Source organism: Mustela erminea, chromosome 6, assembly GCF_009829155.1.
Source record: "Mustela erminea isolate mMusErm1 chromosome 6, mMusErm1.Pri, whole genome shotgun sequence".
Classification (NCBI taxonomy): Eukaryota; Metazoa; Chordata; class Mammalia; order Carnivora; family Mustelidae; genus Mustela; species Mustela erminea.
The window spans coordinates 81,224,498-81,247,852 of NC_045619.1; the positions used below are offsets into that span (position 1 = coordinate 81,224,498).

General features: G+C 40.9%; 1 protein-coding gene across 4 annotated transcripts in view; it reads left to right on the top strand.

Moving 5' to 3' along the window:
* The window catches only part of ANO6 (anoctamin 6), a 187,894-nt gene that overhangs the window by 53,119 nt on the left and 111,420 nt on the right, over nt 1–23,355 (top strand). For all 4 annotated transcript variants that reach the window (XM_032347961.1, XM_032347962.1, XM_032347963.1 and 1 more), the window contains one exon: nt 22,801–22,880. In XM_032347961.1, the coding sequence (XP_032203852.1) occupies nt 22,801–22,880 (80 nt within the window). The remainder of the gene's footprint in view (nt 1–22,800; nt 22,881–23,355) is intronic.

Consider the following 23,355-nt stretch of genomic DNA (forward strand, 5'->3'; position numbering starts at 1 on the left):
TGTTCCCCAAAGGCAAGTATTTTCAACTTTAGCTGATTATTTTAGTAACTGCTTCTATATCTTTAATTAACATAATCATATTGTTACTCATCTGTTTCTTAGTTTTAGGGATTGTCTATTGATGAAAAAGTGAGTATTTAGCTCGGGTTCATCCACGCCTGCTCCTCTTTCCTCTAACACAAATTTCCCAACCCCCATGCTCTCAGTTGAATTTATATTATAATTTTGGTAAAATCAGTATGAGATGTTTCCCACAGAAAAGCTCTGTAATATCGTTGGATTACTTTTCCTGTCAAGACTACATAGCAGATACTGAGTTTTTAAAATCTCTTCATTTCTGGTGAACTTATGAATATTCAACCTCAGGCTCTACCCCAGTTGTAAATCTCCTCTCAGTCAACCACATCGAGAATGTACCAAATTTATCTTCTGGGGAAATTCCTCTCAGACCCTTCTGATCTTATCTCTGCCTATGTTGCTTTCTTGGCTTCCCCTTCACCACTCTCCAGAGAACTCCTTTTGCCACTCCCATTTTGGAGCCCCAGATCTCTGGACCTGAATGACTTATTCTTTTTTGGTTTGCTGCTTCATTTTGCTGGCACACGGTGCCCAGTTCCTTAGGTAGAAAGGGTATCAGAAGAGAGAACTTTTTTGAGACTTGCAGGTCTGACAATGCCTTTGTGTTCGCTGGCTTTTTAGCGATGGCTTGACTATAATTCTTGAGTAGAAATCATCTCTTCTCAGAATTTTGAAGCCTCTGCCTTCCAGTGTTGCTTTTCAGAAGTTCCTGCCATTTGGACTTAAAAACCTTTGTATGAAAATTCTTTCTGGAAATTCCATTATGATGGACCTTGGTGTAGGTCTATTTGCATTTAATATGCTGGAAACTAAGCCTCTTCACTATGGAAACCCCCTTCCCCTCCCTCTCTCCACTTTTCGTTAAAGGGAAAATGGTGTCCTTCAGTTTTGGGGGAAAGATGTCCCTCAGTTCTGGGAAATGTCTTCCCTTTATAAACACTGACCCTCCATTTCTTTGATGACGAACACTCTTTCTATTATCTAGCTATTGGCTGTCCTAGATTGGCCCCCAAACTTTCCATCTTTCCTGTTTTACATCTCTGTGTTTTTGTTCAACTTTCTCGGACATTTCCCGAATTGTATCTTTCAGGCCTTCTATTGAATCTGCCATCATTTTAATTTCTAAAAGTTAATATTTTTATTTCTTTCTCTCTCTCTCTCTGGTATCTTTTCCTTCTTTCATGAATGTACTTTTCTCAGATAGCTGAAGATACTAGAGTTTTGTTTTTTTTTTAATTTCTTCCTCCTGTGATTTTTCTCTCTCCTCTAAGTTGCCTTGCTGTTTCTCTGTTAGATGCTTTCCCTAATACCCAGAAGTTTATTATTCCCTCCTGTTTTATATCCACTATCTAAAAAAGATGACTAGAGGTTCTTTGATAGCAGACTGGGCTAAGCTTCATACTAGGCTAGGCGGTTTGTTTTTGTTTTGTTTAGGAAATGCTGATATAGTTTTAGGTTTTTGTTTGTTATTTGAGCTGAGCAGATTCTCCAGAGAAAAGATGACCAGTGAGAAAGCCAAGGACAAGGCTGCGGTGTCTCAACATTCAGGAATAATTTGTGTATTTTCTCTTCAGTATGAAATCCCACTCCTCACCTAGGCCTCGAATCCTCTAGTCCAAAGATCCCTTATTGAGTCTTTTAGGAAATACATTTCAGTCTTCTCCCAGGTGGGGCCCGGGGGTTTGGAGGCAGTTACTTTCTTCAAGGAGTGAGGGAGAGAATCTGCGGGTCTCTCTACTTAAACAGACTTTCAGCCAATCTTCTCCCCACCTTCACCCCCACTGCCAGAGGAACCTGGCACTGCCAGTCCCTCATCCTCTTGAGGGTTTATCATTTAAATGACATTGCTTCTAGATAGTTCTAGTTTGGGACTGAGCTTTCTCCAGTCTGCTCAGCCAGTCACCACTTGTCTGTTAGCTCTCCATCTTCCAAAATTGTGTTACTGTCCCTTCTCCTGTGGTGTTTGAGGAGGGAGCAAGACAGCGCAGGTGTTTAGTACTCTACTTTTATTTCTTTATTTTTTAAGATTTTATTTATTTATTTGAGAGGGAAAGTGAGGGGGAGTGAGGGAGCATGAGCAGGGGGACAGAGGAGAGGGAGAGGGTGAAGCAGACACCTGCTGAGCAGGGGGCTGGATGCGGGCTGGATCCCAAGACTCTGGGATCATGACCTGAGCCAAAGGCAGAGGCTTACCTGACTGAGCCATCCAGGTGCCCCCTAGTACTCCACCTTTAAATAAAAGCCTCACTTGACATAATTTTCTTTGTTGTTTCTGAGGCATTTGATCACACTCGTGAACAGGGACTTCTGTGTAAATCGTGAATCTCCATTTTTACTGACTTTAGTTCTTCTCTTGGGTACAGTTGGGGTTGAGTATGGTGGACCGTTCCCTGGACCAGGAGTTAGGAAGCTTGGGTCCTCTTCCCAGATTTAGTATTTAAGCTTAGGCATTCTCTCTTGCCATTATTTTCTCATCTGTAAGTCCAAGGGATTGCAGTAGGAGATTTTAAGATCTCTCTGTACCCAAAGATTGATTTTATTTCTAAGCAGTTGGGATAATCACGTGTGATTGAACACCAGATTAGGAAACAGAGTTGTGGCAACCAACTGAAGAAATTGCAGAAGTGAAGCTTGTCCTTGGATTTGTCAGTCAGTCTCTGAAACTCTGTTATCTTGAAAGTCTCGAGTAAAATTGCAACCCACGTTTCATGAACAGGAAACTGTTAAATGGTTAAAAATTCTGAATTTGTTCCCTTTGGGCTATTTTCAGCTGGTAGTACTTTAGCTGCAAAGCATGCTTGGGGTCATGTTCTCGATAGGGAGATAAAGTGTTAGGGTTGAGCCAGAAAAACGGGGAAGATAATAGAGAAAGAGGTCTGGTTTGTTGCCTTTTTCCTCTCTGGCAGCGATGGTCATTCTTGGTAGCACCCTACCAGGAAGTGTGTCCTTCCTGTGGGAGCCCAGTGTGAGCAGATAAAAGCCACAGCTGTATTTTCTGTTTCTTCCCCACTGCGGTTTCTTTTTAGATGGAGAGACCAAGTGGACATTGCATGTCACTGTGGTTTTGACTGGCTGGTTTGATCACCAACCCAGTGTGCCCTGCAGTGGTCAGTACAGTGACTAAGGAGGAAGTGTGATCTGCGAGGCTGGTGACCTGGTGGGCTGGAGACCGAGGTGAGGTTCTTTAGGGCGATGCATCCCAGACTGAGTTGCACACCTGAGTCATCCTTGCCCCCAGTTACTAATGCAGAATTCCCACGGGCCGGGGCGTAGGAATCCTTTTGTCAGAGTTCCCCAGGTTATTGGGATACACTTGATTCTTAGACTGACTCTGAGAACCTATTGCCTTAGGGACGGGAGGCCAACAAGAAAATCAGACTCGAGCATTTATTTGCCCAGCTCATGGAAAAAACCACAGAACAGAAACTGAACCCTGCGCACTTAGCCAGCCGACATTCGTATCCATCCTGGAAAGGATTTCCAACTCCCGCTGCTCTCCTCGGGTCCTTCTTTCACACCCTTGCCCCTCATTCTTAGTAGGTCATCTTGTTTCTTAAATCGCGGAGGGAGTGGAAACCTTCTGGGGACAATGCCGCAACTTTTCTTCCCTCAAAAAAAAAAAAAAATTGTGTGTAATACACATATGTGCAATGTATGTGTGTAATGCACATACACACTTACATTTACACTTCACTTTGCTTCTCTGGTGGAGGGTTAACCCTCTGTCTATGCCTGTCTCCATCAGGGACCCCTCTTATGTACTTTACTTTCACTCTTTTCCATCACCATTTGTGTGTATCTGTGAATATGTAATATATGTAATATGAGTACATATTTCGTCTTCTTTTTTTTTTTTTTAAGATTTTAGTTATTTATTTGACAGACAGAGATCACAAGTAAGGAAGAGAGGTAGGCAGAGACAGAGAGATGGGGGGAAGCAGGCTCACTTCTGAGCAGAGAGCCCGATGCGGGGCTCGATCCCATGACCCTGGGATCATGACCTGAGCTGAAGGCAGAGCCTTTAACCCACTGAGCCATCCAGGCGCCCCCATATTTCGTCTTCTAAAACAAGGTGCAGCAAACAAAACCATGCCTTCCTCAACTCTGTGTCCAGCCGAGGTCCTCCCACGTCCCGTTCATTCAGTTGTTCAGCCAGCCGGTCCGTATGTGTTAGAGTCAGCTGCACGCAGGGACCTGATTGGGCCCTGAGCTTCCACGTCAGCCCACACAGGCCTAAGCCCTGCTCTCATGGTGCTTAGAGTCTCTTTGTAACCAGACTCCTTTAAAAATGATTGTTCTTACTTTCCTGCATTACAGACGTAACCCATGCTCGTGGTCATAAATGTGGAAGTAGCTTCCTAATGGGAAGCCACTAAAAGGTTTAATGCAGGAGAGCACTGGGTCAGAATTTCATTTTCAGAAGTCACTTAGGCTGCTGAAGGGAGAGAGGATTGGGAGGGAGTGGAAATTGCTGGCAGGGGATTGGTCAGGGAAGTTCTGCTCTAGCCCAGATCAGGGCTGCTTGGCCAGACAGAGCAAGACAGACTCAAGATATATTCAGCACCGGAGGATAATGAATGTTTGACTGTGAGGATGAAGAAAAGGGGGAGTCCAGGATTACACACAGGTTTCTGGCTTGACCAGCTGCATTGGTGGTCGTGCCATTTCCTGAAATAAGACATCATGGAGAAAGAGGTGTGTGTGTGTGTGCGTGTGTGTGTGTGTAAACATAAATCCTGTGTGAACATTATGTGAGTTTGAGATACCTAGGAGGTTTCCGAGAGGAGGGGTCACATAAGCATTTGGACGTATGAGTCTGGAATTCAGAAGAGATCACCCGAGATAAAATGATGCATTTGGAGCCTTTTGCTGAAGCTGTTAACAGACACCATGGGTAAATTACAGCAGAGCAGGCCATAGGTGGAGTCCGGAGTATTTTCAGAAGCAAAGCTCCAGTCCTGGTGAGGAGGCCCCATGGATGGACGGAAGAACTTCTAAGAGAAGGGAGTCTTCAGAAGAAGTCATGGTCAGCTGCGTCAGAGATTGCTGAGATGTCAAAGAAGGCAAAAATGTAAAACGGATGTTGGGTTTGGCAGCATGCGAGTCACGGATGATCTTAGCCAGGGTTGAGTGGCAGGTGGCTAGAGGCTGGGTACCCGTACGAGGGATGCCCGCCCACCTAGAGCCGTAGCATTAGTATTAAGGATTTTGGACTATGTTGTAATGTAGCAGATGCAGTAGAAAAGGCTGATAAAGTCGTGTTTCCTTCTCAGGAAGGAAGGAAACACTTATCTTTATTGTTTTATTTTGGTTATCAGAGCAGTATGCACTCATTGTAAAAGTTTTAAACATTAAAAAAATATGACTGAAAACAGCCTCTTTAACTGCATTCCCTCAAGTATGACCACCATTAATAATTTGAGGTATATCCTTCTAGATTCTTCTGTGCATATTCTACCACACACACACAGTGATACACACTTACTTTACAAAAATTGGGTTTATGGCCAGAGGGTCTGCTAAAGCTTGTATCTGTACCGGTGTATTTCAGAGACCTCATCCCATGGAGCAGGTGTATATAGTCTTCTAGTATGTCGGAGTCGATTCTCTAGATATTTGAATATTTAGACAGCTTTGCTTTCTCACACAACGCTACACTGAACATACCTGTGCATATTTACTTGTGTGTCCTTACGTATATATGTGCACAGGAATTTCTGTGGAACAAGTTCCTAACATGGAGTTGTGGGGTCAAAGGGCATGTGTGTTTGACATTTTGATAGTGTGACAGTGCCCACGGCAAGGGGCCTTTTCTTTCTTTTTTTTTTTTCTTTTTTCTTTTTTTTTAAGGTGGAAGAAATTTGAGCGTGAAAAATGTCAACGAGTTGCAAGTGAAGAGTAGGTCGAAGTCAGGAAAAAATGCTGAATGTCGGATAGTAAGAAGCCAGTGGGAATGGGAACCAAGGCATGGGAGGAGGCTTTAGGCCAAGGAGGGTGGGGATGGGGGTGGGGAGCAGGGTCCTCTGTCACTGGTCACTGCCGCAGCCCCAGAGCCGTGGCCAGTGCTGGCACATGGCAGGCCCCCGGCAGTTGCTCGTTGCTTGAATGAATAACGTGTAGTGCAGTTGATTCGTGCATGGGACTTTATGACGTTTCTCTCTCAAAGCACCTAGTTTTTCCACTTCCTCTACAAACCAGAAGGTTAAGACTTCACTGAAACTGGCAAAGGAGACGTTGAAGATCCCAAGGCCCTTCTTGTTTCACAGACCTGGTTGCCCAGGGCAGACAGGAGTCCGAGACCGGGCGTCTCTTGCTTTCCCTCCCGTCACCCACAGGAGTTGTAGATTCTAAGGCCCTAATATCCCTGGACTCCCTCTAATTCTGTTCGTCCTCACCACCACCGTCATTCTGTTAGTTCCAGCCTGGATTATCTTATCAGAGCAGTCTCTGAGGTGGTCTCCTATCTCCTCTGGTACCTCGCTCAGAGCTTGGTTTCAAGACCACCTCCTCCAGCCCCCAGCCAGTTCCACTGAGGAGCACCTTCAGCTTCCCAGCCCTGGGTGGCATCTGTCCTTCCTGGATGGTCACTTGTATTATTTTTCTTACCTAAAACTTTCATATGTAAATATCTTAATGGATGTTTTTTTATCTCAAAGACCTGTAGGACTTAGTTCATATTGCATGCTACAGAAATGGTTGATATTATTTTGTGTGAAAGCCCTATGCTTATATAAATTTGGTGCACAGGAAGGAAGGACAAGGACAAAGCAGGCATGAGATGAACTCACAAAGGACCAGTAATTTAAGACATTTGATTCTGGAACAGGCCTCAGGATTATTACTCCCCAGGGAAAGGCAATCAGCTTTAAGTGTCATTTGTATTAGTATTTCTGTAATTAGCATGTTAAATGCATATTTTGAGAGAATTTAAATACCTTGCATCTCTAGGTGATTTAGCTATATTTGGATGATCTGTTTATTTTTAACATCTCAAATAACCACTTTGTGGTATTTTCTGGAGTAGAAGTACTTGAACCTCTCTTGCTGCATCTGGCCAGCTGGAAGATAATCACATGACTGAAGTTCCTGATGGGATTCTAAAAGAAACGGCCTTCTAATGCATTACATAAAGAGCTCCCAAATTAGGACTGGAATGTTCCTGTGTGGGCGGGCTGCCTGCCTCCCCACCCCTGTCTCTGTGCCCCGCCTCATCTACTGGGGAGAGTAGTGGGAGGTTCTTACCCGCTGGCAAATGAGCTAGTATTTCAAGTTACAGAATCTAAGTATAAGGAAAGAAAGAGACCCCAGACTTGTTTACTTTTTCTGTGGATCAGAGGGCCTGGGTTCAATCCCTGGGACCTCCTAGAGAGGCGCTTGTGTATCCGGAAGGATGCTTCTTGCCTCAACTCCTGTCTCTCCACGCAGGGTGTGAGTTTCCCTCAAACAGCCACTCGTTCAGAGCACATTCCCCTGCGTTCTCAGCACTTAGGATGGCCTTGGCTCTGGCCATCGCTTCCGCACAAGGGAATGACAGGGGCATGGGGTCTGGGTGGCCACTTCCGCCAAGCTCCCTGGGCTCTAGAGGGTGAAAGGGAAGAGGATGAGGTTTTGCGGCCAGAGTACCCCTTGACTCTGTCGTGTTTCTGCTGAGCATGGGCAGCACGAAGATGCAGTGACCACATATGAATTTAAACCACTTAACCATATAGGCATTCAGTTCTGTTTCACCTAAAATAATATCCTAAACTGTTAAAACTAATCCACATGAAAGGAATTTTTGTCCTCTTGGTCTGTTATTTAACTGGTAGCTTAAAAAATATATATGCATACATTCAAAATTTAAGTAATATGCATGATTTAGAAATACTTAGATAATACAGTAGAGAATGCATAAAAATGGAATTTACATGTCTTGAGTTCTCTTTGTGATCTCTTTTAAGTATCAGATTGAATTTACAGACACTCTCCTAATTTTTGAGTTACTAGAACATTGAATAAAGTGCTGTCAGCATTCTTATTTCTTGACATACTTGGAAGGCTGTAAGTCTTTTTAAAAAAATGAAAAGAATTTCATGAAGGTTCAAATACATCATTTTCTCCCTCCTTGTATAATACTTGTTGTTAATATTCATTTAGTGTTTACTGTGTGCAGGTAATGCGCTAAACATTTCACACACCACAACTCATTTCATCTTTAGAACAACCCCGGGAGGAAGTACTATCATTCCCATTTTTCAGGTGTAGACTTGGAAGCATAGAAAGGTTGAATAAATGGCCCCAATTCACACAGTGTGGAAGTGGTAGGTCTGGGATTTGAATTCAGATCTGACTCAGCAGCCAGCCTTACAGAAGTTATGCATCCATTTGGTAAGTCATTGAGATAATTATGGAGTCCCTAGCACATCCCAGGTACTATTCTAGGTGCTTAGGATTCATCTACAAACAAACTCCGTCATGGAACTCACTTAATATATAATAAGGAAGTTATTATTAAGTCCTAAAGGAAAGTAGAGCAGGGCAAGGTGATGGAGAACAGTGGCTCTACTCTTGGGCTGTTAAATTTAGGATTTCAAGGACAGTCTCTCTGGGGCATGCATTTTGAACAGAGACTTGAATAATGGGAGAAAGCAAGCTAACTAAGGCCAAGGGGCAGTGTAATATGGCTATAAGCCTTGCCTCTGGTCTCCTAAGTTCAAATTCTGATTCTCCTGCTCATTAGCTGTATGGTCTTGAACAAAACGCTGGACTTTTCTATGCCTCTTCATCAGTGATATGAAGGTAACTATAATACTTAATTTTTACCCTATAGGGCTGTTGTGAGGATGAACGGAGGATGAACTCTATATAAAAAGAACTTAGCTATAAAACAAGCATTGAAATGTAAGGACTCCTTAATTGGTAGCTGGTATTCTGTAGGCACTATGGAAATGGTGAGAAGTAGCTACTTTCTGGGTCCATTATTTAACTGGTAGCTTAAACTAAAATCTGGGTAGACTTTGAAAATTCAGCTGATAGGATTTATTGAGGAGTTAAATGCAGGGGTATGAGGGAAAGGAGCCAGGGAGGACTCCAGTAATTTTGATCTGATTAATTTGGTGGATTTGGGGGCCACTTCCCCATGAGATGGGGAAGACGGAGGTCTTTTTGGCAGGGGAGGGGGGCATAGTGGAGGGTGGAAATCAAGAACTTGGCTTATAGTTAAGACTGAGACACTTCCGGGGGTGCCTGGATGGCTCAGTTGGTTGGGCAGCTGCCTTCGGCTCAGGTCATGATCTCAGGGTCCTAGGATTGAGTCCCGCATCAGGCTCCTTGCTCCGCAGGGAGCCTGCTTCTCCCTCTGCCTCTACCTGCCACTCTGCCTGCCTGTACTCTATCTCTCTGACAAATAAATAAATAAAATCTTTAAAAAAAAAAAAAAAAGATTGAGACCCTTCCTTAACATATTCATGTTTTATACATGTTCACTGTAGAAAATTGGGAAACATAGACAGATACTAAAAAAATGAAAACACCTGACATCCATCACCCATTATCTTCGGGTTCAGTTTATTTTTACCCCATACAAATTTAGATTATATAGTATATATAGGGCTTTTGTTTGTTTGCTAGTTTTATATACTCTACAGTTTATTAAAAACAGCTCATGACAAAAGGGAGATTTAAAATCTAGGCAAGGAGATAAGAGCCCTAGCACCACAAAAGCCCTCTATGCCTCCACCACAGAGTGGTTATGGACTCAACCCTTTAGAGAGCTCTCCAGCTAAGGAGGGTAAGGCATAGTATACATCTTGTTTATGTTCCTCTGTCTTGGGACCCCCGGTGCCTGCTACCTAGGGCAGCTTCGTCCACAGTCATTAGCAGAACAACATTTTGTTTTCACAGTGGTAGAATACACATCGCCTGAAACTTACTTGTAACCCCTTTTTGAATGTACAGTTCAGTGGGATTAAGTACATTTACATTCTTGTGCAATTGTCCCCACCACCCATCTCTGGAAGTTTTTCTTCTTACAGAACCGAAACTCTGCACCCATTAAATAGTCACTCCCCATTCTTCCCTCCTCTCAGCCTCTGATGACCACTGTTGTATTTTCTGTCTCTGAACTTGACTCCTCTAGGGATCTCAGATAAATGGAATCATAGAGTGGTTATCCTTTTGTGACCAGCTTTATTTCAGTTAGCATACTGTCCTTAGGATTCATCCGTGTTAGAGCATGTGTGAGAATTTGCTTTCTTAAGGCTAAATAATATTGCATAGTATACTTTGTGTATCCGTTCATCTGCAGTTGGGTACGTGGTTTGCTCCCACCTGTTGGCTGTTGTGAATAATGCTGCTATGGACAGGGATATATACAAATATTTGTTTGAGTTCCTGCTCTCAGTTCTTTGGGGCATATACTGTATGCAGTTTTACTTTTTCACATTGAAGTACATTGTCAAAATTCTGTGTGATGAATATTCTTCTACAAAATTATTTAAATAATTGCATTATGTATTATCCGTAGCCATGTCCTCAGTGACTTAAGCAAGAATTGTTTCCTAGAAATAGAATTATAATAGATTGAAGAATATGACGAGTTTAAAGCTTTTGCTACATTTTTCCAAATTGCCAACCACAAACTCGTACAACCTGACACTAGCAAAATCTGTATGTCTTCTCTGCTCCTTCGCTTCTATTAGGTGTTAGTAATTATTTTCTGTCAATTTGATCATTAAAAATGGCATGTAAATTCTGGTTTTTTAATGCAAATTTATGGTTCGCTTTCTGAGTTTGTTTGTAGCTGATTCCTGGGGAAAATACTGATTTGGCAAATACTGAACATGTGAGATGATGAGTGATGATGACAATCTAAGAAGAGGTCCTTCCTCGTCTTCAATTCGAAGGCAGTTGTGAGCCTTTTGCTCTGTGTATATATGACAAGCTGTGTAATTGGGTTTTGAGATCTGTTTTGTGTGCTAAATACATTCTTAGTAGTTAAACTTTCACACTTCCTTACTTAGAATTCAAAAATCTTAAAAGTGCTAAAAAGAATTTTTTTGGTAATTCATTTGGTTATAAAGCCTGACAGATCATAGCACTGTATGTCAACTATACTCAAAGACAAAAACAAACCAAAAAACACCTGACAGTTTTGTTGGAGACACTGGACCTCAGCCAACATGAGGCTATTTATATATCTTATTTATCCCACTTAGAGTGAGTGTTCATATTTTTGGCTATAAAACTGACTTCATTTGATTAAGGGATGTTGCCCCAGACTCCACTGAGGGTACATAGTAATGTATACTATATACATAAAAGCTATTTACTTTCTTTTTTTTTTTTTTTTGAAATAATGTTTTTATTTTTTATTTTTTATTTTTTTTGTATATCAAAGCCCCCCCTTTTTAATGTAGTGTTTCAGGATTCATTGTTTACGTATAACACCCAGTGCTCCGTGCAGTATGTGCTGCCCAGGCTCACCTCTCCTCTCCAGCCTCCCTCTCCAGTTGTTTTCTTTTTAAATTCTGAAACACAGAGGTTTTGGCATCAAAGATTTCAGATAAGGGTAAGGGACTGTGGGCCTATGTGTGTGTGTGTGTGTGTGTGTGTGTGTGTGTGTATAATTACTATTTTTTTCTTGCATTTCTATGTTCTCATCCCTCATAGGGTTCAAAAACTCATTTTGAAATCAGGCCTACTTGGGTAGGGTGAGCAAGGAGTAACAACTCAATGTGTTTTGAGTTTAAAGACAATAGAAATTTAAGGGTGGTGTCTTCTTTCATCCCCAGGACACTGTATAATCACTATAATCTGGGGACTGACAGGTCAGCGACTAGGACCGGGTTTCAGCTGAGTTAAAGCCAACTGCAAACTCAGGACCCTGAGGGTCCTGGGAGGCCTGGGCCAGTTGAACTGTAAAGTGATAGTAATAGCTTTCCAAGATATTGTTGCAACATATTTCTATAATTAATACCACTTGTCCTTTATAGAGCATAAACTGTCTTAGCCAAGCTTTAAAAAACAACACCAAATTGGTAAAATCAAATAAAGTCACTCTTCATTTACATGATTGATTATTATCAATGCTATTAAATCTGAATTTTTAAAAACTTAATTTTTAAAGTGGTAAAGGTTGCAGAACTGGAAAAGCTGACTCAAATTCATGCCGAATTATAAGGAGCCCTGAATAGCCAAAACAACTTAGAAAAAGAAGAACAAAGTTGGAGGGCTCACATTTCCTGATTTCGAAACTTACTACAAAGCTGCTGTAGTAATCAAAACAGTATGGTACTAACATATGGATAAACATAGACCAGTAGGATAGACTCCAGAGTCCAGAAATAAAAATGTACATCTATGGCCAATGGATTTTTGAGAAGGGTGCCAAGTACGCTCAGTGAGGAAAGAAGGATCTTTTTGACAAACGATGTTGTGACAACTGGATTTCCACACGTAAAAAGAATGAAGTTGGACTGAATGTTGCATCAGATACAAAAAAATTAACTCAAAATGGATCAACAGTTTAACCATAAGAGTTAAAGCCTTAAAACTCTCAGAAGAAAACAGGGGTAAATCTTTGGCCTTGGATTTGGCAATGGAGTCTAAGATATGACAATAAAAACAGGCCCAGCAACCACAGTGGAGTAGATGAGAATGTGAAATGGTGCAGCCACTGTGGAAAACAGTTTGCTGGTTCGTCAAAAAGCTAAACATTAAATTACTAAATGACTCAGCAATTCCACTACCAGGTATAGACACAGAGGAATTGAAAACAGAGACTCAAACAGATATTTGTATGCTATTGTTCATTGCAGTATTATTCACGGCAGCCAGAAGGTGGAAGCAACCCAAGTGTCCGTCAAGGATGAATGAATGATAAATAAAATGTGGTTTGTTACGCACACACACACACACCCCGCACACACAGTGCAGTATTCAGTCATAGAAAAGGATAAAGTTCTGACACGTGCTGCGACATGGATGAACCTTGACATCATTCTGCCGAGAGAAATGAGCCAGAAACAAAAGGTCAAATGTTGTATGATTCCACTCACATGAAATATTTCTAGAAGAGGCAAATTCATAGAGACAGAAAGTAGATTGGACATTATTATGGCCTGTGGGGAGGGGGAAATGGGAAGTTACTGCCTAGCAGTTACAGAGTCTCTCTGATGTGATTAACAAAAAGTTTTGGAAACAGTGGTGATGGTTGCATAATATTGTGAACAGAATGAATGCAACCAGTGTACAATGATTGTACACTGAAAAATTGCTAAAATGGAAGTTTTTATGTTTCACATAGGGTAGAACAATAAAATACTTTGAAGATGGTGAAAGGAACTGATGAATTCAGTTGGAATCTGAGAAGTGTGAGAGATACAGTCGGCTTTTCTGTAAAAGCATTAGCTAACCTGGTTGGGATGTGCGAATGAATAATGGGATCATTGTTCCCAGCTCTTCAAAAACAGCCGTGTTTAACTTCCAGGTATATTTTCGGAGCGGAATTACCAGGGGATGGTTAGGCAGAGGCAGTGCGTAAGAGGAGCTAAAGCCACTCCAAACAGCACAGAAATATAACAAGATGAAGAAAATTGTGTTTATCAGAGCTCTTGTTGGGGATTATATTGCTACTGGGGGGATCGAAGAAGTCCTTAGAGTTGCCACTGGGGTGGGGCTGGAAGGGTGAGATGCCCAAGCGACTCACTGAACGGTCCCTCTTTTGTTCCTCTGTGGAACTCTGTTGCGCTGTGGGAAGGAGCATGTTCTGTTTGATGCATTGCTGGGGCAGTGGGCAGTGCGGAAGAAAGCGAGGGATCCTCCTTTTTGTAAATTCTGTCAAAATATTGGAAGAATATTATCTTGGAGGAGCACCGTGTTGTTAGCCTGCCTTGAGTGTGAACATACTTCACTGTGGCCCAGTGCAGGATGTTTCTGGAACTATAAAAACTCTGGTGTGATTATGTAAGTAATCAGACTACATTCTGAAAATTGAAGAGCGCTAATAACTTTTCTAGAATGACAGAGCTTATAATTCATCCCATCTTTGGTTCACTCACTTACGGATACTCTGTAACATATTAGGTATTGTTTCAAATTCTGAGGAAACGAAGTAGAATAAGATAACGGCTTTTCCTCCCGAGAGCTTATGGACCAGCGGAGAAAAAGAATGAATCAGGACCATACAGTGCAGTGAGGGGGATGGAAACCTATATTTCCCCCCAATTTTATCTTCTGTGGTGGTGGCCTGTTGTGAGAGAGCAACTACCATGTGATTATTTGGGCCTCTGTTCAGTACAAAGCTGAAAATTTATGTATAATAATCACTCCTCTTTATTTCTGTTCCACACTCTAGAAGACCAACTGAAAAATACACTCTATTTGATAACTAATAATGCAAGTTGAGGTTTTGGGCACCTTTAGTGACCTGACAGGTTTTACTAGACAATGGAAAGTGCTATAGGAGCATGAAGTTGAGCAAGTAACCTGACTTGGTCCATAAATGGTGTACATTGGTGGCACTGGAATAAAAAATTAAAGAAACAGTAGAATGTGTGTGTGTGGAGGCAGCGAAGGGATGCACATTTCAGATAAAATGTACTTAGGAGGAGTTTAAAAATGAAAAGAATGGGGTGCCTGGGTGGCCCAGTCGGTTAAGTGTCTGCCTTCGGTTCAGGTCATGATCTTGGGGTCCTGGGGTTGAGCCCCACATTGGGGTCCCTGCTGAGCAGGAATTCTGCTTTTCCCTTTCTCTCTCGCTGCACCCCACCATGCACCCGGAGCTACTTGCGTGCATGCTTTCGCTCTCTCTCAAATAAATAAAATCTTAAAAAAAAAATAAAATAAAAAGGTTAAAACTTGGTAACTGACCAAATGTCAAGTAAGGAAAGGGAAAAGTGAAGAATGACCCCAGCTCTGGCTTAGGTAGTTGAATCAGTGTGATTACAATATATTGATCAAAAATGGCAAGCCAACGGGGAAGGTTTGAAACAAGGCAGTTTTTACCATAATTTAGGGAGAATATTTATTAATTTTCTAAATTGCCTGATGGATAGTGCTGGGTTTCAGACATAAGTCAAAAATTTCCTTACCCTAACAAACTTGACATTTTCATAATGACATTTTTGCCTTTGTCCCTTTTTCTTTCCCCTTCAGCTATTTCTTCCACTTCCAGAATGATCTGAGAGAGAGAAAGAGCATATACAAGAGAGTGAGAAAGAACACATTTTTGCCTTATGATGGGAAACACAGAATTCTAATAGAAACCATCAATTTGAATTTGAAATTGCATTCCAGAAATGATTAGAGGATGATGTCACTTTTTTTTTCCCCCATTTAAATATTACCATTATTGCCAGTAACAAGCTGGGGTTAAAAAAAACAAAATTTATCCGTCCACTTTCAGAAAAATGAGGAAACATTTCCTGAGTCATGTCTCTTTTCATTGCAAGTAGTAGTCAACAGTGCATAGGACATTGAGGTCATTCAAAAATATTTGCTGAGTTAATGTTGTGTTGTTTTTTGTTTTTTGTTTTTTTACACTTGAATTTATTTTACGAAAAAGAAGAGTCAAGGTGAAAAGTTAGGAAGAAAACTTGGTGCCTAACAAGATTAAGAATGCCAGACTTTATTAAAGTAAAAAAATGATAATAGCCAATATTTATATAGTACTTGACACTTTTCAAGTCACTTTTATCTGTGTGTCAGTTAATTTATTGTCCACAATGACCTTTTGATGTAGGCATTATCATCTGCACTTTATTGATGAGGAAACAGATGCAGGGTTGAATGGTGTGCCTGAAGCCACAGAGTTAAACTGTGTAGAGGTCTTACAATTCAAGTCCACGGCCCTGAGTGGTAAAACACAGCCATCTCAGCCTTGAAAGAAACTGTCGTGTCTTTGTGTTTTATGTTTCATTTTTAACTTTCTTTTCATTTATGATGACTCTTTGGCCTCATTTTAGAATCTCATTTAATATGACAGGGTCTATAATCTGCAGGCTTACAGGCTATGGAGAATATGAGAAATAGATTTTCCCCTACTTAATTGTCACCAAAATACAATAGGTCCTGTTAAACCGAGGCCAGAGAGAGAGATACCGGAACCCGAGGACCAAATACACCTACCACATGGTGATGCAGGCCCTGTCGTGAAGGCTCACGTGTAAAAGATGTGGGTAGCGAGACTGAGTGGACCCATGTAATACCTGGGAAGTGTGAAGTGGTAGGAAATGGCAGCCCAAGTGTGCAGATACTTTTAAGAATTGTGATGGGTGGGTGCTAACATTCAGGTCAAATACCCAGTGAATGCTGAGACCAGTTTTCAGAGACTTCTGGTCAAAGGGGAGGAGTTTCAGGTGTAGGACTGCCTGGCAAATCATTAGACATCCTCCCCAATCTGGATATGCGAATACATCCTCGTTTCCAAGGTGAATGGGCCATTCCTCTGATACCTCTTTTTTTTTTTTTTTTTTTTTTTAATTTGACAGAGAGATCACAAGTAGGCAGAGAGGCAGGCAAAGAGAAAGGGAGAAGCAGGCTCCCCACCAAGCAGAGAGCCCAATGCGGGGCTCCATCCCAGGACCCTGGGATCACGACCCAAGCTGAAGGCAGAGGCCTCAACCCACTGAGCCACCCAGGTGCCCTTCTGATACCTCTTTGCTTGTACAAAAGTTCACTAGGTCATGACGTTCCTGAAGGCAGTTTCTTTACTTTTTTATCTTGATGTTTGTACTCCTATTACCTAGCTCTGTGTCTTTAACCATTAGCCAGAATGTTGTATCTGTTTACTTATCTTGTGGGGGTTTTCCATTAGTTCTTCTAATGGTGCTGGTATATTTACTATACCGTTCTGTCATTTGATTTTCAAGATAGATTGTTGGTTAGGGGGCCCTGGGTGGCTCAGTGGGTTAAGCCTCTGCCTTCAGCTCAGGTCGTGATCTCAGGGTCCTGGGATCAAGCCCCACATCAGGCTCTCTGCTTGGCGGGGAGCCTGCTTCCCCCCTCTCTCTGCCTGTGTCTCTGCCTACTTGTGATCTCTCTCTCTCTCTGTCAAATAAATAAATAAAATCTTAAAAAAAAAAGAAAAAGATGGGTTGTTGGTTAATATTTATTTGACTTGTATGTACAATGCTATCTTGATTCCTTATCAACTTACATTTAGCAATAGGGGGAACGCTTGGAATTATTCATAGCAGCTGAGGAGACAAAGCAATATATTCAAAAATATGTCCAATTCTGGAATTGGACAAATTCAGATTCTCATTGTGTCACTTTTGGTGGTTGGCTTCAGGCAACTGATAACCTGAAATTTTTATCATCTGTGAAAACAAAGATAAAAATTGTATTAAATAAGATCAGAAATTTAGAAGTGCCAAGCATAAAATAACACACTCAGGAAATTTCTGTTTATAGTTTTTCATATTGCTGGGTCTGTGTACATGAACTTAATTTATATAGTGCTGTATTGTTTTACAACATGCTTTTGAGTTGTCATTTGTACCCTTCACACAGCCTTGTGAGATAACAAGGGAAAGTAATTTTATTAACAGCTTCAGATAAATAAACTGAGACTAAGCTATTGCCTGGGATCATGCTGCTAAAGTTGCAGAATCAGGACTTGAACTCCGTCAATCCCTTTAATCCATGCCCAGTGCCCTTTGCACCAGGTTCATCTATTTTTACCTGCTATCTCTCATGTGGTCACTAGGAGTCTGGTCATTTCAGTGTCAACCAATCAGTCTACGGCCATACCACCCTGAACGCGCCGATCTCGTCTGATCTCGGAAGCTAAGCAGGGTCGGGCCTGGGTAGTACTTGGATGGGAGTGGCAACCAATCCCCGTAATAAATACGTCAGTTGGACCCACCCACTTCCATGCTGGTGCTGTTTGATAAAGTGTGAATGCCTAATTCTGATTACTTTCATTGCTAGGGCACTACTTATCAGGCACTTTGTTTTTTTTTTACTCATGAATTTCCTGAAAGGTCTTTTTATGTTTTCTGATGGATAATAGATTGGCTAAGTTATAAAATTATAGATAATGGATCCTTTTATCACCCACTTTAAATAAGTCTCAAATTTGCTTTGCTCTAGAAGTGATCTATTTTACCGTTGGAAAATAAGTGTTAGTTATTCCATTTCTTCTAATTGATAGATGAATAAGCATATGAATTGCAACTCTCTGGTGAGCTTTCCACTGTGTTGTTATGAACCCATTAAAGTGACAAGGCCTCTAGATATTGGGCCCCTTCCTTTTTTTCTGGCAAGTCAGTCAGAACTAATACCACCGATGACTGGATTCCTTTAATCTTATTTTACCTACCTACCTTGATAGTTTTTTGGTTTGTTTTTAGAATAAGACTCTTTCTTTTTTTTTAAGATTTTATTTATTTATTTGACAGAGATCACAAGTACGGGGGGCAGGGAAGCAGGCTCCCCACTGAGCAGAGAGCCCAATGTGGGGTTCGATCCCAGGACCCTGAGATCATGACCTGAGCCAAAGGCTTTAACCCACTGAGCCACCCAGGTACCCTACCTTGATAGTTTTTAAAACATGCTTTTCTTTTACTTTTAACTAATTGTTATGTGATTAATTATTAAATTTTGGAAAAGTAGAATTTTAATGGGTTTCTTTTGACCCAAAACCTCAATTGTTTGACTTTTACCTACATAAACCAAATCGATAGATATGTGCTTTCCAAAGTATTCCTTCAGTATTCTGTAAGTCTTTGTAGCCTGGCACTTACTAATGAGCTTAAAATTAACATTCATCGTGTCTCAATTTCTTTTTCTCAAGAAGAGGGAGACTTGCTTGCCTGGTTCTTCTTGGTATCCCCAGGGCCTAATGACAAATGACCGTGTAAAATAAAAACCGGGCAGTGAATGTTCGTCGAACCTGACTTTCTATTGTGCTTTCTTTGTAAATCCATACAAAAATTCCACCAATAGGTAAAGGCCAAAGTTTGGTCATCATATTACAATAACTATTTTTTGGGTCTCTAGTAAGCTTTTTGATGAGCAGATAACACAGAGATCACAAAAATATACTTTTATGTACCAACAGCTGAAATAAATGACCTTACCATGAAGCCATTCAAAGTGGTACTTCGTTGTGTATAGCGAGGCACGTTGACAGTACTAAAAATACATTTCAAAATGGTAAATGAAAAATGATTTATATAAGGTAAAAAATTAACATTTTTGCCTTATTAGAAGGTTTTTTCCCCCGATTCTGCCCTGTTTTTCATAAAAAGCCCTCAAAGCGTCACCTTGCTTTTGACTGTTTTTGCTGAGAAATGAACTTTTTCAGCTGTGTTAGATTACCAGAAATGAGAATATCAAATAGTAACGGGAGCCCTTCGGTAGTGGAAGTATAATGATCATATTAGCATCATAAATCATTTGCTTCTCAGTACTACAGTAGGTCATGAGAGCAACAGCTGCAGCTTTGTTCTACCTAGATGATGTTTCAGTAAAGCCATTTCTGTTTTTATTCACTCAAATTTACAGTTTCTCCTTTGTGTTGACATTAAGCAGTGAATCTATTAGTTTCCATTACCGACAGAATAACTAAAACTATAAATAGTTCTATATTTTCTCTCACAAATCCTCTCAAGCTGCAGTCGGTGTCTTTAATTTGATAAAACATCTGGGTAATACATCTTGTTTCTTCTCCTTCAGCAAATGCATACTTTCTTAAGTCTTTCCTTAAAAAAGCAAAAACAAAAAACCCCAAAAAACTCAACAGCAGTTCTATCCTGTCTTTTGACCTCAGATTCCTCATGGTTAAATTGGGCATCTAATTGTGAAGTAATCCAGATAAGATGCGAAAGTCAGATCACTTCATCTGATTCACAAAACTCATTTTTAGAAATATCTGAGTATTATGTTCCAGTGAGTTGCTGGTTTTGCCAAAAAAAAAAAAGAAAACCTCACAACACAATGTATCATAAATACCACATACCTGATTTTTAATATCTAAATATAAAAACGTTAGGTCATTTCCTTCCTAGCGTAAACCAAGTTGCAGATCACTGATTTCCAACTCAGTGTCACAGCCACCAGTATAAACACATTTTAGCAAGTTCTAGAAGCACCCTTCAAGATTGTGATTATCTTGGACAACCGTGGTTCTGATGTTGGAATAAACCAGTTTCTTCCATTACAATTCTCTAAGTGTAGAAGGCTGCACGGTAATCGCCACATTCCTCTGGGGTACTCGGAGGCAAGCCCCGTAATTTTGGCTTTGGCTGCAGTTCTGTAAGCTTTGGCCCACCATGTTTATTTCTGGTTTCTGCTTCAGTTCACATTTAGGGGTCTTGTGAGAAGCTCAGTTTTTCTAGAGTGAGAATCACTTGTTTGTATTGTCATGGCTACTGGCACAACCTTTCGGTTCATAGGTGTACAGTGATCTGAATTTAGTGGACAAGATTCTGAGTAGAGCTTAAATCTAATATAGATATTGAGATGTTTCTTAGTGATGTGTCAAAACTAAGAGTTTGGTAGCTGAATTGTTGGCTGACATTTTGGTTTTGTTGAATAGCCACTTTTAATCCATCTCCCCAATAAGCTTTCTTTTGAACCATTGAAGGGAATTTTTTTCTGGATTGGTGGGGACTCAACCTTTTCCTTCCCAAAAGCCTCTAATGGATTCTTTAAAAATTAGAATACTTTTTTAAAAGGCATGACAAAGCCAAGAAAACATCACACTTAATAAAATTAAAAGTAATTTCTTAACACAATTTAATGCTTTTTCCCTGCTCAGCCTTTCTATTTTTGATAAATATGTCCTTTAAAAAAGCTGGTTGGTCCAAGTTGGGATGCAGATACCATATACTGCTAATGGTGGTTGTGATATTGTGATTTTATAATAAGAAATATGTTCGATCTTTCTCAGTTCCAGGCAGGAGCTCCTGCAACTCTGGTAACTTCCTAAATGAGGAGATAGAGAAAGGTGCATTTTGTTATGTTGATGAGGGGACTTCTGGAAAGCCCCTGGGTAACCCCAGGGTGAGGGGCTGGTTGCAATGGAAACCCACAGGGAGATTAGAGGGCTGAACCTTTCAGTCCTGCCCTCTGACTTCCAAGGAGGTGGGAAGGAAGATTGAATCAGTTGCCAGTGGCCTGTGATCAATCAATCCTGTCTAAGTAAGGAAGCTTATGTAGAAACCTGGAGGGTGGGGTTGGAGAGCTTCAGGTTGGTGAGCTTGTGCAGGTGTGGGGAGAGTGGCGCCTTCATGAAGAGAGGGCATCTAAGCCTTGTGCCTCTTCTCGCATACCTTGCCTTTGACCCTCTTCTTCTTGTTATTATCTGTATCCTTTATAATAAACTGATAACTGTAAGTAAACGTTCCTCTGAGTTCTGTGAGCCACTCTAGCAAATTAATTGAACCCAAGGAGAGGGTGGTGGGAACTTCTGATTTACAGCCAGTCAGTCAGAAGCTCGAGTGACAGCCTGGACTTGCTGGGGCCTGTCTTGTGGGACCAAGCCCTTAACCCATGGTCTGATGCTCTCTTCAGGTGGATAGTGTCAGAATTCAGGTAATTGTTTGATGGTGTGGGGAAGAAAACACATATTGGAGATACGTTCCTTAGGCTCTTTCAATCTCTGCCTTTTTCATATAATCAATTTATTGAAGAGGCTAGACCTGTTGATAAGTTAGAATATTTAAATTTATTTAAATGTACATGTGACATTTAAATATTTAAGTTCATTTAATTAAGAACATTTTCCCCACACAGAGTCCAAATGACGTTGTTACCTTTATCAATATTAGTAACTCCTTAATATAATCCAATGCTTAATCAATATTCAGATTTCCCCAGTTTGCTTTTAAGTCTTCTACATCTGGTTTGTTCAAGCCCAGATCCAGTCTGGAAGCACACACTGCAAATGGTTGTTTTGTCTTGTTTTCTCTCTTATCTTTTGATCTGGACCAGTTCCTTTTATTCATATCAGGAACTTGTGGGCACGGTGAGACTGGTGTTTGCAGAACAAACCAGCCTGTGGATTTGGTTCCTTTTCCCCTCCCATACTGCTGTGAAACACAGTGACCCCCCAGACACATGTGGCTATTAAGCTGTTGAAATGTAGCTAGTCCAAATTGAAATGTGTTGTGACTATAACATACATATTGGCTTTCTAAGGCTTAGGATAAAAAAAAAAGTAAACTATTTTGTTAATAATTTTTTATGTTGAATACATGTTCAGATGATCTGGGTATATCAAATTAAATATATTACTAAATTAATTTTACCCGTTTGTTTTCCATTTTCAAAATGTACCTACTAGAAAGTTTTATTTGGCACCCAGTATATTTCTACCGGATAGTGCTAGTCAACAGATTTTAAAACAGAAAATTACTACCCCAAATGACTCCACCTCAGTTCTCTGAGATATAGTTGAAGAGAGAACATTAATAGGCTAAAATGTTCCTTAGCTAGAGTTTTACAACATTCAGTTGCTGTGTCCTTCCAAGTGGAAACTAAGTGATTTTCCATAGTTGATCTAGCCTCGAGCATTTTAAGACGGAGTATCCTATAAGCATGGCCTTGTCCAATAGATGGAATAGCTCTTAAAGATTTTGAGTGGCCCTGATGGCTGAGAGTGTTGAGTCCCATAACCTGGGAGGTGTGCCACAAGTGCTGATACAGTTGTTAAACACCGATGCTGGTGATTCACAAGCAGAAAAGTATTATGAGCCAGTGAAAGTCATGCTTGCTTTCTTTGTTTATTTCTAGTGTTGGACAACATTGAACAGACAGCTGTCTCCAGTTTTGGAGCACTGGAAAGTCAGCCTGATTTCCGAACCCCAGAGTTTGTAAGTACTATTACTACCTCTACCATTCTCACCAAATGCAGAAGGTTTTTCATGAAATCTTGCCCTCAGTGCCTCTAGATGTGGCACAGGTCTCAGTGGCAGAGCTGTGTATTTAAAGCTCTGGTTCTCTGGGGAACGGGTTCCTGAACTACAGCGTCTTGGTGTCCTACTCTGTAAACTTATTCTTCATACTGTTTTGTACTTTCTGCAGTAAAGTAGCATCGTTCCTTCCAAAACTCCTCCTCCATTCACAGGTAGCTTTGCCGTTAGTTTCTGCCATCAGTGACTCTGGAAACCGGTCTCCCGTGAGCACATACAGGTACATTGCCGAGTCTGATTCCCACTGCACTATGCAGCCGTCAGTCATACCTTTATAGATGTATCTCATAGGGCTGGGACTGTTTTGTTGGTTGTTCCTACCAATGGGGGAACTAACTGCTCTCACTAAATTAGGCTCATTAAAGATTAGCCATGG